The sequence below is a fragment of the Armigeres subalbatus genome, chromosome 2 (assembly GCF_024139115.2).
Source record: "Armigeres subalbatus isolate Guangzhou_Male chromosome 2, GZ_Asu_2, whole genome shotgun sequence".
Taxonomy (NCBI): Eukaryota; Metazoa; Arthropoda; class Insecta; order Diptera; family Culicidae; genus Armigeres; species Armigeres subalbatus.
In genome coordinates, this window is record NC_085140.1 from 290369044 (window position 1) to 290389007 (window position 19964).

At 35.9% G+C, this 19964-nt stretch overlaps 1 protein-coding gene and 1 long non-coding RNA gene across 3 annotated transcripts; both read left to right on the forward strand.

Moving 5' to 3' along the window:
* The first annotated feature begins 4372 nt into the window (after positions 1-4372).
* Positions 4373-5891, forward strand: LOC134216520 (uncharacterized). Of its 2 annotated transcripts, none has more exons than XM_062695387.1 (4): positions 4373-4565; positions 4623-5129; positions 5267-5415; positions 5490-5891. In XM_062695387.1, exons 2-4 carry the CDS (start codon positions 4644-4646, stop codon positions 5707-5709), a joined length of 855 nt encoding a protein of 284 aa, XP_062551371.1. In that variant the 5' UTR covers positions 4373-4565; positions 4623-4643; the 3' UTR covers positions 5710-5891. The 2 variants fall into 2 exon arrangements, with proteins under 2 accessions (XP_062551371.1, XP_062551372.1); XM_062695388.1 differs by having other exon boundaries at positions 4623-4967.
* Positions 5892-18143: 12252 nt separating this feature from the next.
* Positions 18144-19228, forward strand: LOC134216521 (uncharacterized). Its single transcript, XR_009980705.1, has 3 exons — positions 18144-18207; positions 18267-18450; positions 18991-19228. It is a non-coding gene; the product is annotated as an uncharacterized LOC134216521 (long non-coding RNA).
* Positions 19229-19964: the final 736 nt, after the last annotated feature.

The following is a 19964-nucleotide window of genomic DNA, read 5'->3' on the forward strand; positions in this document are numbered from 1 at the left end:
GGGGGACCCTTGTTAAAATACCAATGTTTTTTTTCTAATTACTCTGGAACGCAATGGCCGATCGATCCAATTTTCAATAGGAAACAACTAGACCGCAATCCGCGTCGATAGCAACTTATTGCGAACGAATTGGATAATGTTAAGTACCAAAAAGTGTGTCTCACATTTTTTTAAACACACATACAGACATCACCTCAATTCGTCGAACTGAGTCGATTGGTATATAACACTATGGGTCTCCGAGCCTTCTATCAAAAATTCGGTTTTGAAGTGATCCTATAGCCTTTACGTATACTTTGTATACGAGAAAGGCAAAAATTGTCATCGAATTTCAAAAAGCGACATTGTTCACAAGTTTCATAATCCCAAAATTTGAGCTCAATCGGACATGGTGCCTAAAATTTGTCAAAGTTTTGAAATTTTTACCCATGAAAATTCCCCAAGGGGACCAAAGGAAAAGTCGAAAATCGAATTTTCGTTTTTGATGCCAACTGACTTAAAAATGCATGAAACGTCGAGATCTGAAGTTATTTAAAAAAACCCAAATTAAAAAAAAAATTAAATTAAAATTAATCATGGCCATCGCTTTTATTCATTAATAATAATATTAATCATAATCATTTAATTTTCACACCTTTCAATAACCCAATTTGGTAAAAATGTTCCTTGATAATTGATCAATATGCAAACCATTCAATTTGATTATTCATAATCATTAATCATTAATCATACCGATCTTTAATCATTATTCATGCACATATTGTGTCAGCATTTAATCACGATCGGTAATCGTTAATAATACTCCAAACGGTTTATTCATTAATTGTAATCGTTAATCATTGTCAAAAAATAATTCAATCTTTAATCATAATCATTGATCATTGTCAAAAATGATTAAATCATTAATCATAATCTTTAATCATAGAGTTGAATTATTTAATCATAACAAATTTAATCATTCATTGGAAGCGTTATTCATTAACGCTCTGATTCCAAAGTTAGTTGATAAACATCGAAAAATGAACAAAAACCCGAGCTCATTTAGAAGAATCATGTAATTTATTGAATAAAACAGTATGTCAATATAACAACTCATTTTTTTACATTACCCACGTAATTTCTTGAATGACTTTTCTTATTACTCTTTTACTTATTTGATTGACAAATCAGGATTATCTATTCCACTTAAGATCAATACACAAAGATTTTTTTACGTCGATCTTTTCCAATGTAAATCAAAACCGCGTTGTTAAAAAACCGACTTAAAAAATCGTGTTATTTAAAAAATCCGATGAAAAAAATTCCGTTGAAAAAAATACCGCAATGACATGAATCGTGTTTCTACATTATCAGTTTTTTTGATCTCTACACGTTGTATTCTGAATTCATGCAGTACCGCGTAATAATTACCACGTAAAAATAAACCTCAGTGTAATAAACATTGCCTAGCAATCTGATAATTTTCCCCGTAAATCTGATCTCAAAAGTTTTCAAAGTTACAAAAAATTCAAAATTTTGATAACAAGATTTTGAGCACCCCTAAATCATGTACGATGGAGCTCAAATTTAGCATAGGGGCATATTTTAGGGCATATGAAATGTTTGCATAACGTCCAGTTTTAAAATTCGGTGAAAAATTGTTTTCGCCATAAGAAATTTTTTATATAGTCCAAAAAACAGTCGATTTTTTGAAAAAAAAAACTTTCAAAGTGTCATGCATTTTGAGTCCTTTGGCATCAAAAAACAAAAAAAAAATCCCCCTCGCGAGAAAAAAAAAAGTTTTTATTAACTTTGAGTAACCCTAAATCGTCCGATTTAGCTCTAATTTTGCATAAGGGGATATTTTTGGCTACAAAAACGTTTGTGCATCGTTCGATGTTAAAATTCGATGGAAAAAATTCCAATCACAAGTCACAAGAAAAAATCGATTTTCTTCAAATTTATATTTTAAATAATTTTAGATCTCAACGTTTCATGCATTTAAAAAGTCATTTGGCATCAAAAACAAAAATTCGATTTTCGACTTTTCCTGTGGCCCCCCCTTGGTAAAATTTTCACGTAAAAATTTCAAAACATTGATTGAGCTCAAATTTTGCATGGGGTCATATTTTGGGCAATGAAATTTGTGACCAAAGTCGTTTTTTGAAATTCGAAAATGTAATTTTCATTGGCACCCTAGTGATCATATGGCCAGTTCTACCCTACAAATAAGTTCCAAACAAGTTATGGCGTTATTTGGATTACTCATAAGATTCTAAGAAGTTTTCGGTATCGGAAGACTGATTTATTTCGTGATTCTACGTTGGCCATTTGTTCAGGAAATTCCGGGTTTTCGGAACCTGTTTCGTGGACATCGCTTCTCTAGATTTCTCGTGTAATTCTGAGAAGTTTGAAGTGTTGGGAGGCTGATTTATTACGTGGTTCTATTTTGGTCATTTGTACCGGAAGTTCCGGTTTTCCGGAACTTGTTCGTTGGCCATCCAAAGGCCAACTTTGGTTATTAAGCTATTGTTTTTATACATTTACATACTAAAATACTTGTTATGTCGCTAGAAATTTTGAAATGTTAAACAATTGCTCAAAAAATGACTCATGCCACACTTCAAAACTCCTCCTCATCCAGAGCTACTATTCAACTTGATCACAACTATTCCACTTGGAACAACTATTCCACTTGATCACAATTGAATCCGCTTGCAGTTTATTCCGAAACTAGCGGACCCGACGAACTTCATTTCGCCTAAAATTTATTTATTCTCTGAATAGTTTTCAAGTTATGCAGAAATTTATGCTTCATTTGTATGGGAGCCCCTTCCCAAAGGAAGGCATCTTATGAACCTTCCCCGGCCCCAAAAACCTCTACATACAAATTTTCACGCCGATCGGTTCAGTAGTTTCGGAGTCTATAATGTTCAGACAGACAGAAATTCATTTTTATGTATACAGAAGAAGAAGATGACCAAGAATGAACCGTTTTAAGTTGGAAAGATTCGTGCTGTCAGTTTAAGGGTAAACGAAAAATTCTCTAATTATCCGGATTATGTTGACTTGCAAGTTTTCAATAGCTTTCCTTTGTACTACCTCTGTAGGTATCGTTTTCAGAAGTGTGTCCGGCGCTGAGGGATCCCCCTACAATTAAAAAAACATCGCAGGATCTTAATGAAATCAAATACATTATTTCCACTCTGATGGTTTTATTTCAATTCATATCGTCAAAGTTAGTAGAACGGTTTAGAGTTGTAATTGAATGCGCATAGATGAAATTTTTATCAATGAATGTGAACGTCTGAATGTTAGCCTTCGTGCCTAGTGTAGGTAAACCTTGCAATGTTAGGCTACTTCGTTCACTAATAAATATATTAGAATGGAAACAGCGTTGTGCTCTCATTAATTAACCAATAAATAGGTTATATACAATTTGAATCAATTGTGTTAAGCAATAGAATTATTATCCAATGAAATTAAACTAACACTTAAGTGTAATTTTATTTTAAACGACTTGCGATAATCGATCGAATACCATACCGCTAAGGTACACCTGCGCAAGTTGAAAAGAGCAAAAAAGAGCTAACCGCACAGCCAAGATATTTAACAAAAAAATGATTTTAGAACGGCCGAATTGCCGAATAGTATGCAATTAATTGTAATCAAATGTCGGTCTTCCATCGTCATTAGTCGTCAGAGTCCTTCAATATCGACTCATCTTCTTCTTATTATTATTATTGGCATTACATCCCCACACTGGGACAGAGCCGCCTCGCAGCTTAGTGTTCATTAAGCACTTCCACAGTTTTTAACTGGGGGGTTTCTAAGTCAAGTTACCATTTTTGCATTCGCATATCATGAGGCTAACACGATGATACTTTTATGCCCAGGGAAGTCGAGACAATTAGGTACCAGTCCGAAAATTGCCTAGACTGGCAGCGGGATTCGAACCCAGCCACCCTCAGCATGTTCTTGCTTTGTAGCCGAGCGTCTTACCGCACAGCTAAGGAGGGCCCACAATCAATATCGACTCATGCAGGTTTTAATGTAAACGATTTGATTTAGTTGACTTTCTTTTTTGTATTTCATCGATCACCGCTTGAAGGGCCAAAATGAGTGGAGTGGTTCCTTTTTCATAAACATTTTTGCGATGGATTGAACACAGAATAAAACAAATAAAACCACTACCTACTTCGTTTCCCACATTGGCAGAAAAGATCAGCAAAAGAGAGCATCCTTTCTTCATGTAATATCTCAGTTTCAGATCTTCTTGAGCTAAAATAATCAACAAATAAACTGGTTGCTGAGATACGTCATAAAGTAACCTACAAGTTTTTGTCAAGACTATTTATAGCAGCTTTCATTGTCAGCGTGTAGAGCTGAATAGATTTGAACGCATTTTTATAGTTACAATTCTACATTTTAATCGCTATTTCAATCTCATTAGTATCCGAAAAGTTTCTTTACCTTGTTTCAAATGAAAACAATTTATTGCAATAATATCTAATTGATTGTATAACAAGTGCATCCAACGTTGTCGACTGTGCTGACAACCTTCTCTGTGTCTCAATTACTTCTCGGTAAGTATACTAATCGTACCCAATGGATTGTACCGTAATTAAACCACTATTTGCCAGGCTCCGGCATAGAAATCCGCAATGAACAAAGAGGCGCCCGATGTCCTTGAACTGAGCCAAGGTGTGACACCGCTCAACCTCAGCACAGAATCCGGCTTCTATGCCGATTGGAAGCAAATCTACCACGTGGACACAGAGCAGGCCATATTGAATCCATATCCAATTGATACGATCATGCCGTCGATCACACGACTGATCTCCACACTGTGCGCTCAGTTTCGACTTTCGCACACGATAGAATTTTCTTCCATAGACACGTTGGAACAGTTTCTGATCAAGGTTGTTGCCGGTGGACGGGGAGCTCCGGTGAGAGAAAGCTACCTCCAGCAAATGCCGATGTATGCAGTAAGTGTGGTTAATTTGGTTAGTAAGTACTTCGATGCCCACACCAAACTGGATTGCAATGGCATTCAGCGCATATTTGCTAAATTCAATCCAGCCGTTGCTTGGTCCAGCAATCGGACAATGGAATTGGAATTTGAAGTTCTCAAAAAGTTGAATCACAAGGTTGGTATCGTGTACAGTGCAGTTTCCTGGTCCTCGACTTGAATGAAACAAACCGATTGTAACATGACTCGTTGATTACCCACATTCATATGCAATTTTCTGGTCCTATTAATATTTTTTTGTTTGTGGTTCTCTAGATTTACCACTCCCTTCTCCTGGGTGCGGTAGAGCGCTTTGCAAAAGATCACATCTTAACAATCGACGTCGTCGGGAAGGATCACTTCGGAAAGGTTGGAGTCAAGCTTCTGCGTGTTGTGTATGCGCAAAAGCATTACATCTACAAGAGGTAATTCAACCGACAAAAAAACAGCATGTTCCTACTGGACAGGTAATTAATTTTAATATTGTTTCTTTCGATAGTTTGCGATCACGCGTAAGCTCCGAGGACATGTTCGTACGGTTCAAGTCAAACAAATTGATTCTGGCAGCCGCGATAGTTATGGCTATCTTGAAACTGTGCGGAGTTGACCAGCAGCAAGTAGTGGACAGTGTCGCCGAAACATTGTCGAACGAATGCTTTGTTGAGGCGATGAACATAATTTTTCTGCGGGATGCGATATTGAATGTATTTAATTGTTGATTTATGAAGTGCGAAATACATGCTCAAGCTTCGCATAAAAACATAATAAAATGTAATACTTTCGTTTTGGTATGCAATCGTCAATGAACCCTTGCATGCAGCGACCAAACGATAGAGTCGTGGCGACAGTCGCGTTTGTTTGGGAGAGCATTTATACATATATATGTATCGTTATTTAGATGAGAATGGGTCATCTACTTATCTTAATATTTCACGGCTTATCCTGAGGGCGAATAACAAAACCGTTCGAAAAGGTCTCTCATAATTTAGTTTTATTGTTCTTTAATGTTCCATCTACTTAGTGGCTGAGTACGATTCCCTAGTAACATTTTGGTTTTATTATGGTTTTATAACACTCTTGAAGAGTAAATTATAGTCTTCAAGAGCGTTATAAAACTTTAAATGTTACTTGGGTTGTATTGTCTCTTTCATTATCACGGAAATGTTACTCAATTTCCTTGAAATTGTTTGGGCTTTACGTGAATTTTAATTTTATACACTAGTTCTTCACAAAATTTTCGTTAGATAATAAAGAGTTGGCAATGCAATTTCACTCAGTCACATAGAAGATGGAAGTTAGCGTGTTCTCAATCCATATTACAAGCTTTCAAAATTGCATAAACATTAATCAACTATCACCATTTGACCCATAGTCACCCCCGATGACGGGACTTAAAAAATAAAAGCACTACCCAGCTTATTTTATTTGCGATTATATCAACAGTCAGCACCAATAGCACAGTAAAGGTTACATTCACACTGCTACTTACCCTATAATTCGTAGTTAATACCTGAGACTTTGATACTTTACCAAAGTAGAAGTGTTGTCCAATAATAATAAAACTAGAAATCGCATTAGTTTAATGGAGATTTGCGTTCAACTAAGAATCAAGTAATATGATCAATGTATTAACATCTGTCGCTGAAACGCTAAGAGAATGACGTAGGTTTAACGAGTTCTTGTGTTCAGCTTGTTGAATATGTCCAATGAAACGGTTGTTCCAATTACGTCACTATCCATGTTAAATTTGCATATAGCAGGAATGTATAAGAATTAAATCACTACCGGCTGAGAATAAATAGGAAGAAAAGAAATAGACAGCATTGTGAAATGTTGCAATTAATTGGTCTAGCAATGCTAAAATTTGTGACTTCAAAAATCTAGATCAAAAATTAACTTTTAAAAATCACATTGAAGGTCTTCATCTTCAAGCCAAATGGTACAAATATATTAAGTGTCTATACCCACTTATAAACAGAAAATCAAAACTTTGTCTTAAGAACAAATTATTGATTTTCAATTTTTTTTTAGATCGGTCATGCTGTATGCTATGCCAATATGGACTATAAAGGACCGATTTTTAAAATTGTGCGCCTTTGCAATTACTAACAGCATGCGAACAATGATTTCACTTGAGTGCTGTTCGTACTGACGACGAGTTTTATGCAGCAACCACCGCCGACGACCGTCACTGTTGGATGAATTTTCACTTTCACTTTGTTGAACATTTTCGGTAAAACAATGAACTGATCCTATATTGAAACTTCTATTTCGTTTCTTAAATGAAATTTCTTATATTATTTGATTATGCCTCTTTTATTTTCTTTACAGCAATGAAGTAATATGAAAAAATTACGTCCGTCATTTTTTCGGACAAATATTTGATCCGATTTTTCAAGCTCACCCGAAAATCTCCGTTGTCCGGCTCGCTTTTCCATCATCATCAAGAGGATTGAACTAATTACGCCAACTTTCAACCTGATTGGACACCGACCACCAATTCGCGATGACCTTGGAAAGCACTCGTTCCTGGGGACTCTTTTGTGCTGTCCTGTTCATGATCAGCGATTCAGTTGCTTGGAGTGAGGTGGGAAATGTTAAAATTTGGTGAGGTAACTCTAGGCAGAAGATTTGTTTGAGCAACTCCTTCTGTTCCCGCACCTGGTCAAGATCAACCAGTCAAATTTCAGCCAAATAGTTTTTCATGCATAATCACTAAATATATACTGATTTGCTGACAGAGAAGTGAATATTTGTACGAGAATACAAATAGATCTTTTCCTCGTTTCGACCGTCTTCCAGTGCGGTTGGTTTTTGCGCTCTACTTTTGCGCGGTGATTCGCCTAAAAGTAGAACAATAGAACCAGTGCAGTGACCGCGGTTGAAACAAATGTGTAGTGTATAAACAAGTGTTGCAGATCCGGAAGACGTGTGCATGTTTGTGCTTGCAACTGCTGATCGATTGTTATCAAGGGCAATGCCCTTGCTAATATTGCGATCAAGGCTATGTAAATGCTCAAACATGTCCAGCGTCAGATTTATTGAGGAGAGGTAAGGTTTTGATGATCCGTAAATTTAACACGCACGCACTCACACAAACGCACACACATATTCACATTATACACACATACATATACACAAATACATACATATACTGATGGACATGAGTGTTCGTCATGTTTTCATAGTAGCTCTATTAAAACATGACGTATACTTTTGTCTATCAGTGTAGACACATACACACTCATATACACACATACACGCTCATATACATCATACAAAAAACACGTACACGATTTTTATCATATATTAGGTATCTATATTATTGGAAGCGTTTGGTACGGGAGGTCCACGCTTTCTTCCTTTCTCCTCGATTCCAAGCTATTGAGTGACTTTAGGTATTCCTGAAGTCGCTCAACATCTAGGAGTCATCTCTGCGGTACATACTGCGTAGTTGGCCTGGCCATATGAAAAGAAAAATGACGGAATTCAGAAACCGTCATTTTCCAGGATGCTTTCAAGTATTGGCTACGCATGTATGAGATTAGATAGATTAGATTAGAGAATACAAATAGATCTTTTCCCTACTGTTCTTCGCATTCCAAAGGGGTAAGTATAACGTATCAGCACCGCTGGTGCTATTTTTCTTAAATTTTATTTGTATAATTTAATTAGTTTCAACGTGATTTTTTTTCTAAGCAAATTTTATAGTTTTAAGATTAACTGAAATCAGTGTAGAAATCTTGATGTATTAGATAAAGTTGGCTATAAAAACATTTCCTGGACGTCCCTGTGTTTTCTTAGATTCTGTTTCATGCAGCGAGGATTTCTCTGATGATTTTTTTTTAAAATATACCTTTTGGAATTAGGACATATCTTAAATTTTAAGGATCTTACTCATTTGCAAAATTTCCGAAATTTGTAAAATGTACAAAAGGCTTCAGAGAACCTAAAACAATGCATAATGTGCGAAGTATAATGCCTAATTTGACATTTATTAGATATAATTGGGCAGCAGTTGCACTCCGCTATAAAATGAAAAACCCAGATTAATCCACCTAGCGGTCATGATGCCTTTCTCGTGCGGTAAAAATAGTATTTTAGGCATTACTTCTGAGCCCATCGTCCAATCGGGCCAATTTTCAATAGGAAATAATGAGACAAGATTCTGCGTCGAATGCAACCTGTTGCGAGGAAATCGGTTCAGGGTAAGTGCATTAAAAGTGAGCTAGATTTTTTTACGCGCTTTTTTCTGAGAAAAAGTATTTTGCCCATAACTACCAAGCCCATTGTCCGATCTGTCCAATTTTCAAAAGGAAACAATGGGGCAGGATACTGCGTTGAATGCAGCTTGTTGTGTGGGAATCCGTTTAGGGTAAGTGCATTAAAAATAAGCTAGACTTTTTTACGCGCCTTTTTATAAGAAAAAGTATTTTGACCATCCAAGCCCATAGTCCGATCCGGCCAATTTTCAATAGAAAACAATGGAGCAGAATACTGCGTCAAATGCAACCTGTTGCAAAGAAATCGGTCAAGGGGAAGTACAAAAAAAGTGAGCGAGACTTTTTTACGCGCTTTTTATGAGAAAAAGTATTTTGGCCATAACTCCCAAGCCCATAGTCCGATCCGGCCAATTTTCAATAGAAAACATTGGAGCAGAATACTGCGTCAAATGTAACCTGTTGCGAAGAAATCGGTCAAGGGTAAGTACAAAAAAAGTGAGCGAGACTTTTTGCTCTTTTGGTGCGCACATACACACACACATACACACACACACGCACACACACACACACACACAGACATCACCTAAATTCGTCGAGCTGAGTCGATTGGTATATAACACTATGGGTCTCCGAGCCTTCTATAAAAAGTTTGTTTTTGGAGTGAACATATAGCCTTTACGTATACTTAGTATACGAGAAAGGCAAAAATCAGCATCTACAAAATACTTGCAGGTTACTATTTAACATAAATAGTTACATCATATTGATAATTTGACATATACTTCAAATGTATTTAAAATATTTTTCTCATCTGTCCAAATATATTTAAAACTGAAATCATTGTATATTATGGAATCATTTCCAATGGATTTCAGCACATCGAGTATTTGAGTGGTGCTAAAATATTCACCATCTACCGCATGGCCATCCCAGACCAGGAATAGTATGCCACAAAACATATTGATCAAATTCGTATTCGTATTCGCATCAATATAATTCTATCTATTGTTCCTAAACACTTATTCATTTTTCGACCTCAAAGCTCAGTTCGGAGAATCTTTCCCACTAGAGTAATGAAAAAAAAAACTTTAAACTTTGACAACAACTGTCCACATTTTTTGCAGAATCTTCTTTTTGAAATACCTGAAACTCATGTATCCTTCATTAATTGCTTTAATAATCTCTTTCAAATATTTTTCATTAGAAAAAAAATGAAATCAACCCAGAGTTATGTATGAGACATTAACAAGTTTGTGCAGGAAACTCACAGCAAATGACAATTTAAGTATTATTTTTATAATGCAAAAATGTTAGTAACCATTTTATAACATTTAAACAATCTGTTCGATATTTACAAATCTTCTCGATAATCTAAGTAATAATTTCGTAATCTTTTTGATCTATTAGGAAAAACCTAATTTTGAAACTCTAGAAAGTCATCTGAATCTCATTTTATTTTTTTAAGTTCTTTTGAGTGCTGATACAAAAATGACGTGTACTACTTTTCTAGATCTTTAGACCTCCCCTCATCTCCCCTCTATATCCGCTTGCTTTTCTGTATACCGAGAGTGAGAACAGTCTCCCTCAAACTGTGGAAGTCAATTTTGAATGGTTCCTGATGATTCATAGAAGTTTCACTTCAAGATTTCAAATTTCGAAATGCAGTTCCAGATGCATATTTCATTGTTTTTTAATGTACCTTTTATAAACTTTAGGAAATCCAAAATTACCTACAAAGAATTGACAAAGAAAAATGTATTTCCACAGTAGGTGCTTTAATCAAAATTCTAGTAAACCTTGGATCTTTATTGAGGGTATAAAGAATGACAATTATATACGAAGGTTAAACATGTTACCGTTTTAGCCAGAGATCAAAATTTAAATTTTTCAATTGTTTATCTATATATTTCTCATAATATTCTTGTATCATGAACATTTAAAAATGATTACAAGTTGAGGCCGAAACGCATTATGTTAAGCCCACTATGTTCATAATTGTACGAAGCGTACCACAAATACTACGGATGGATCAGTGACTGCACGCAGAAAAAAAACAGAGTGCTTCATATACACGATATTCATTATAATATTACGATATTTGTTCTTCTGTTTATAAATTACATTCAAGATATTCACCAAACATTCAACATTCAAGCATTCAAAATACTAATTTTGTAAGTTATTTGCTTAAGATTTTTTTGACTGTAATTACATCAATTTGTATTTCGCATGGAAAACTCGATTATTTTGAAAAGACAGCGATCTTGCTATTTAAACATTTGGACGTATTTAAGTAAATAAAGTGAATATATTGAAATTGGTGTTAATCATAATAGTATATCAGTTTTATGCTCATATGTTCCTTTAAATATTTCCACAGAAAATTGAATTTTGAAAATAATTTGAAGTACGTGAGATTCCAAGATGGTCGAGGATGTTTTCCATTTCACGGTAGTCAGGAACACATACTAGTTACTGGCGGATGAAACGAGGCTAGAAATTCAGTGCATTTCAAGAATATTTACATAACTTCAAACTGAAATGAAGTTTTTTTTTTTATTTCTTTATTATAGAGGTTTGCAGCCCTGGGCCGGCTCACCTCTGAAATGAAGTTCAATCAAATTCAAATTTGGTGAGTCCGTTCCATAGTTGTAATATATAAAATTGATTTCACTAAATACGCGCTAGGATCACAGATATGTACTAATGATGTGTATCATTGATATAAATCTTCATCCCGAAAGTTTAAATACACTACAAATGTCCATTTGATGTCTGAGTATATTTATGCGGGGCTTACTGTGCTTAAAATTTCCTCAAGATGTGGTCTGTACCTTCTTGTTATAGGGTCTTTGGATGCACAGTAGAGCTATCACCTTCTATCTCCAGGGCTAAAAATGTTTTCATCTATAGATATATAAATATCAACAAATAGATGAAGACAGGTTTCTTCCATAAAAGCACTGCCGGACAGTGGGAGATAGAATGGAAACACACACATTAATTGCATATTTTTCGCAACTCTATCGTACGAAAATATTTTTTTTTTTTGTTAAATATCTTGATCCAAATGGACAAATGTATATGAAATTTACGAAAAAGAATTCACGTGGAAATCAGAAGTGCTTTTTTTTTCGTAGTGTCATTTTTTCAGTTTTCCTTTTTCTTTCCTCTAAAATGTCGTGGTAAAAGATTTAAAAATATTAAAGCTAAAATGTGATAATTAAGTCTTCAGATAGATAGATTTGTTGTGCGTTGGGCGCAGAACTTGTACTTTCCAAATTTAGGACAATCCGTGTGTGTTAATATGTCTTAATCTAACCACCTAAATAGCTTTTAAAACTTTGACGAGATGAACGATTTTATCAGTGAATAATATCACGGAGAGCTAAATGAGTCACCATGTAGCAACGATGATAGTTCGTCTTCCCATGTTTCTATCTAATTTCAGGGCTTTCGAATACCTAGCTGACATTTCTCGCTTAACTTTTCAAAAGGACCTAAGTAACATTTTTTTCATGAATTGATTTGAATAGCACAATCAACAGAATAACATGAAAGCTATTGATTGCAGTATTCAAATTAATTCATGAAAAAAATGTTACTTAGGTCCTTTTGAAAAGTTAAGCGAGATTTGTTTTTAATTAATGATTTTTGTTAAGTCCGAACGTCAGGGGCGATTCAAATATGCCGTCCGCTACTTTTTGAGATTTCTAACCCCCTTAATGCCTTCTTGTATGCCTAGAATATGTACTGTCACAAAATAGTAGCCCTCCATTCCCCATAAAACATGTGGCATCATTATTAAACAACCCAAACTTTGATTTTTTGTTATTATTGGTTTAGGTGAGATCGGAGACCCATAGTGATGTAAATTGGATAGTGAAACAATCCGTTCAGTACAGATTTGTTCGTGTTTTGTATTGGACGTAGAACGATCGGAGATCGCGTCCAGACGTGTTTTTTCAGTAAGCAGAATGATCGGCCGGTCATCGAAATTTTGTTCTGCTTTGTGCGGTAAGCAGAACGATCGGCCGGTAACCGAAATTTTGTTCTGCTTCGTGCGTGTGAGTAAATTAATTAGAAAGTAAAAGTTTAAATCGCGTCTAGACATGTTTTCTTCAGTAAGCAGAACGATCGGCCGGTCATCAAAGTTTTGTTCTGCTTTGTGCGGAAAGCAGAACTATCAGCCTATACCGTTTACCAAAACGAACCCTGCCACACTCCCTACCCCATATATCCAAAATCCCAGTGATTTCTCGTGAAAGTGCAGATGACTCGTCGGCTTCTATCAAAGCGAGTATCACGTCAACAATTTCCTACCTATTCCCTAATTGACCTGCATTCGGACACGGCCGGCGCTGGTATTGCTTATATTTGGGTCACCAGTTCTTACACATTGAAGATGATGTTAGTCCCAAACTTCATCTGTTGGTTCTCTGTGTAATTACAGCTGACCTGGCAATACCGGAGTAGCAACCGTGGGCGGTCAATCATGCTCATGCTTATGCTCTTTACAGCATTGAAGTAAGACCACTGACGAACCGACGTGTCACTGGCGCTCTCTGATTGTCTCACACTTTTTAACGGTCATTCGCTTTTGCGGGCGATCGCTCCTGTCAAATGAGCTAAGACACACCTCCACTGCAATGTTAATACACGTAGGTTGGTGGCTGAGCTATGAAAACTTCGCGAGCCATTATGGGGGTGGCGGTGGTGTTCGAAGGTTTTCCATCATGGCGTCGTGGGCAGCAAATTTGAATTATTTTAAATGGGGTGACACGTCGGTTCATCGGTGGTAAGACCCCTACGATTGATGTTCTTCCTTGTTACTGTTTTTCATCAAGAATCTGGCTCCTTAATGGATGAATACCGCATGCGGCATGAGCCTTTAGTTTTAATTTTTTAATTTGTAATGTTTTTTTGAAAAGGTGAGGAGGTTTTGTGCCTTTTTGAGAAGTAATTCATTAGGAATTCACTCAAAGGGGTTTTCCCTCCTCCAAATTTTGTGTTAAAAATAAAGAATAATAATAATAATAATGAACTGATTAACTTCAACGGCTTGTTTATCCCATATGTATGGATTTCTTGTATTATTTCCCGTGCTACACCATGATTTAAGCATCCCATGCTGTCCGAGCTATTTCAAATCATGATAACTATTTAACATCTAGAGTCAAGCCAAATTATGCGCGCTTTCCACAAATGATAGTTTGATATAATTTCGGCACTGTGGCATTTAAGACATGAAAACTTTGAGTTAGTAATTGTGAATCAGAATATCATTTACATCGTTTAATTTACTTGTTATGAAGCGTTAGGCGTTTTTTTTAAACATGTAACTATGGGGGTAAATTGATCATGTCGCCATGAGGATAAAGTGAGCAATGTTCTGCCCGAGCAATAAAGACTACCTAGATCAAATGTCAACCTAAAATGGTTCGGTAGACAGTGGGATTATTTTTAAATCAAATTAAAACGGTGGAAGCAGCTATATAGAAGGGGGATTTGGTCATTTACGCTCCAAATCTACACAATGTGGTTCCAGTTTTTAATTTCTGAGCAAATATTTCCATACAACGCACAGAAACGGCAATATCTCAGATGTTTGTCGTCCGATCTGTGATATCAATATATCAATTAGAAAAAGTAAATGCTCAGTAAAAGCTCAGTAAAAATATAATAGGGTCATATATTTCACCTATGTTGAAACATAAGCTCACAAAAACTAGCATTTTTGATATGCCTCTTAATATTCCGGAATTTCTCCTGTGGCCAGAACATGATTTTGCACCAGTTTTCCAAAACTAGGTGAATTTCTCGCCAAACCATAGTCATTTGAATTTTGATACAACTTTGGCCGCCCTATCATTTTGTTCAACCTCGGTAGGTCTGCTTGTCTGTGATAAAATTAAGATTTTATACCTGTTAAAAAACATTTACATGATTGTTCACTTTACCCCAGCCAGATCATTTTACCCCGCCCAAATTTAAATTGAATTATTTTGGACTAATTTTAAATGATCAAAATAGCATATTCGAATATTTTTTAGAAAAAAAAAATGGCTTTGACAATCAATTACATAAACTTCGACACACCTGTATTGAACAATGCAACTTCTTGATGGCCATTTGATAAACAGCAGCTGTTCTTAGGGTATCCCATTTACCACCATCACCCCTACCACTCGAACGCCACACGGTGTAAAAAAAATGGATTATTACCAAAGTTTCATGTACCTCTGATTTTTCTTTTCACACAAAGTTAGGCAAGGTCATTAGAAATGAGCCATGCGGTGTTTTAAAATATTTCTGCGGTGATTTTTTGAAAAAATATTTTTTATTGTTTTCCTCTCCAATATATCATATGAAAAGTCAATTGATCAATTATACACCAACGAAACATGGTGTGTATCAGTGGAGAACACTAAACGCTGTGGTACATAATTCGAGCCCGTGGCCTCACAATTGGATCTCAAAGAACGAGCTCCATCGTTGTTGTCACCAGAGGCCGATAGCAATAGAAATTCGGAATCGGAAGTTGGGATAGGTCGGCCACACGCTACGTAGGAGCAGAAACGAATTCTGTACACAAGTATTGAACAGGAGCGCACCGGGACGTAGTAGCAGAGGCAGATCCAGAAGCTCATGGAGGCGCATCCTCAATAGAGAAATAAAAGAAGTTGACGGAAATCTAACTAGGCAACAGGTCAAAGCGAGAGCTGAACATCACTCAGGATGGTGATCGGCCCTTCGCACCTCTCGTAGAGTACATGACCCATAAGAAAGTAAATTTCCAGGGAAACTGGAAGAATTTTCGGAAAAAATCCTTAAGGAGTTTCTGGAGTAGAAATACCGGAGGAGCGCCCCTTCTGAAAATGCAGTTAATCAAATCTAGACGAATATAGACAACAAAATATCAATGAATGAAAAACGATCCTACGATCCTCGCCGTCACCGCTGATTGTAAACGAGGTGATACTGAAGTCGTCGACAGTATTTTTATCTTTTATCTACTAAACTTCAGGTATAATAAACTCAAATTCTATAGGAATAAAAAAAACTTGAAAATCCGAGAACTAATTATTGCTAAATGTTTAATAATTTCAGTACAAATCAAATTATTAGTTTACATTAACGAGCCTGGATTAAAAACATGGATGTTATGAGTGCAGCCTCTTTAGTTTACATATATGTATTGTATATTCACGTTTAAAATTATGATGAAAAAAATCAAATATAATATTTTTTACGAAATTCATTCAGGAATCAAGAAAGAAAAATCCCGAACGCCCCTAAACCAGCTGCCGAAAACGAGGTTTCTGCTGGCTGCGTATTACACCGTTTCTTTCCATTACATCGACCATATTACGTCACGTTCCTTCATTTTGACGACAAAATGTTATTGACGTCACTTTTTTGTTACACAAAGCACATATAATAACACATGTGATTTACGACGGCGATGATGTGCATCTAATCCGATTCAAAATTACAATTGTTTTTTGTTGTGTTGAATCAAGTACGAGACACTGAAAACGGCCTTATTGGTGAGGTCGAAATACGTATCTAGTTACAAAAGTTACAAAAAGTGATGGAGTTAAATGGAATAGTACTAACCTGTACTAACTAGTTTTATGGCAAGTGAGATCGTCTTTGTTGCGAAACGATCTGTTTTGAAAAACCGAATTTAGCAGTAAAACGAAATGATATTCACGAAGATGCCGAAAAACGGTTGTATATTTCCGAAGTAGTACTTCCAACACCCACGTTCAAGTCTGTACGTGATAAAAGCAACAAAATGCCATCCGGCCACTTAAAACCTATTTTAGGACCATTTTGAGGTTATGGCCAATCTTTGTTCTGGAGCGAACCACTGTGCAGCAGAGCGGTCCGCTCGCAGTGAAATTCCGAACGAAAATGGGGCACGCATGTAAGACACAGCTTTTTATGCACAGAGAAAATGGAGTATGGTGGGCCAAATGATGCGTACCCGGATAAAAATATACAATAACTTTTTTGGCTAAATCCATTCAAATATGATTATTTCTATTGTAAATAATACAATCTATTGTTCACTTACTGTTCATCTTTGGCCAATAAAAGAAGCCTCTATTGTACGTACTATAGAAGTACAATAAATTTGATTGTAATCAATACAATTTATAATATTTTTATTTTTTGTTATTGTTGAGAATTTTCTACCGCAAATTTCATCAAATTTAAAAATTATCTGTTTTCTTAAATCTGGAAAATATTGTATTAGTTAAACAAATATATTTTTCCAATATTTATTGTGTTGATGAAATAACGGTTGGAAATAATAAAACTACAATAGATTCAATTTAATGGCAAAGCCAAGGGGGAACACACATGAATAATTTTTTAAATCATTCAAAAGATTTAAAATACAAACAAAAATATATCAATAATATATAATATATATATATATATATAAAATATTTCAATAATTGGGATGCATTTTTTTTTTTTTAATATTTTCTCGCCGTGAGGATGTTTTTTTCCGTGTGGTGAGAAAAATTGATAAAAGGAAAAAAAAACAAAACATAAACAACTCCCAGTTGTTCTCGGTGATATTTATTTATACTCCATTGCACAGTGACGTCACGCACGACTTTTGACAGGTACTGGTCCTGTTGTTTACAGACGACTTTATTTTAATTTTGAGATTCTTCTATGATTCTTTGGATTTTCTGATCGATAATTACCTAAACTTATCGATAATTACCAATATTTGAATGCGGAATGTACAGAATGTCTTCAACATCGTGCAATATGCAGATTTAATTTGAATAAAAAAAATTCTAAGTCCGAAACGTAAACAACAGGACCAGTACCTGTCAAAATAGTGAGGTTAGGTTTGCCGCGCGCAATGACCTATTGGCGGTCCTGTTCGTCGTGCTGCAGTCCCGGAGACTCCGTCGGATGCCAAATCCGGTGTTCTTGCTGATCAGGAATGTCTCACCGTGAGTGGTAAGGAAAGATGAAAATAAGTTAGAAATCGTAGTTTTTCATCGAACTAATTTTTTCAGATTCGGTAAAATCTTTCACTATTGGTGTTCTTCAACTTAAAGGTGGATACCGTCCCAGGAGAAGAATCGTAAATAGGATATTGATTACCAGCTGAGACGTGCTAGCCCGCAGATGACGATCGACAGTGACCCAATCTATCCCTCGATCAATTCGGTCAACATGATGGCAAGCCGATCGAATTAGGTTTGTAACGCTTGGGCTCTGCTGTGTGTTTTGCGTCCCATCAGGAAACTTAGTCCGATTTCCAGGCCGGAAAGGGTTTCTTTTCTATACACCACGTCCATGAGTATCTCTGACTGATATCGCTGGGAATGATCGGAGACCTTCCAGGGTTTTGAATTGAATCACTCAGAGTGTTCAAATAGATTTTTTTTGTACCTTCCACTGTTAAGACATCGCACATAGGCCCTGGCCTCGGAATAATGTTGATAATAGAAAATTACACAGAATTCTTTTTCACACGATTTTTTTTTCGATCGTGTTTTTGGTCTTGCGACTTGTCAATTTACTACCAAAATCTCTGCAATAAGTTCCTAAAAATCCAAAACATTTCAAAGAAAAATTGGGTCGTATTTATTATACAATCAACAATATAGAAAAGAAACTAAGAAATAGTAAATTGTGTTGAAAAAAGAATTCTATGTAACTATAAATAATCTTCAATGAATCATCCTAAAAACACTTCATTGTTACTCATTAGCATTGTTTTTTTTTCGTTTTCAGCGTCATAAATCCGCAAAACCCGGAACCGATTTTAATTTTTGCTACAAGAACGTGTTCCCTACCATCACTAGTCACAGTCAGATGCTTGATCCGACAACCCCAGCCGCAGCAGCAGCTCAATGAGTTATCGATTGTCACAGTCCTGAAATATCAGCGAACCTGCTCCGTCAGCAGGAGTAGCAAAAAGATCTAGCTTCGGTCGCCACCTATCGGAGGATCACGATGATTTCAACAATAATAATTTGGCTTAAGACCGTTTGGCCTAATAGTCGTTTGACTTGAAAATTGTTTGGCCTAATAGTCGTTTGACCTAATGGTCATTTACTCGTAGCCGCATCATATAATGAAGATAAGGCACACTTTAAATCACAAGCAGTTCTTTTTATCCACATATTGATACGGCAGTTGGGTAGCGCAATCATCCACAGTATTTACTTGTAGTAACGAGCTTGGTGACATATGGCTACCGCTTCTGCCTTGAGGGTTCAATCCCAGGCACGTTCTAGTCTCCTACTCAGTATCTTTCTCCAAATCTCTCATTTCAGCAATCGCTACAAATGCGGTTCATACCGTTTCAATTTGTATCCTATATCTTCAACATGACTAATCCTACAGTGACTGCTTGAATTGGAAATGAACGAAAGCTCGTTTCCTATATGCAGTTAGAAAATACCATCAATTGCTTTGCTCTCACTTTGCCCGTGGCTAATGCAGAGGTATAATCGGCTTGCAGTGGCTCTTGGTTCTTAAAAGAACAGCTGTCTAGTCAAACGGCATTATGCCAAACGACTTTAAGGTAAACGTGGCACAAACACTGTTAACCTATGTTGATTACTGTTGTGTGATGACTATAGTTCACTGGGATGGGTATTTTATTTGTAATTTTTAAAATCGATTCCACTAATAAAAAAAAATAAACACAAGAAAAATTGTTTTTGTATGGTAAAACAATAAATAAAAAGTAAGGAAAACAT

Bases quoted from the DNA above. Each gene is read 5' to 3' on its own strand.
- LOC134216520 (XM_062695387.1), top strand. From the start codon at position 4,644: ATGAACAAAGAGGCGCCCGATGTCCTTGAACTGAGCCAAGGTGTGACA. The intron at 5,130-5,266 runs GTTGGTATCGTG...GTGGTTCTCTAG, and splicing joins TCAAAAAGTTGAATCACAAG to ATTTACCACTCCCTTCTCCT. The intron at 5,416-5,489 runs GTAATTCAACCG...TTCTTTCGATAG, and splicing joins AAGCATTACATCTACAAGAG to TTTGCGATCACGCGTAAGCT.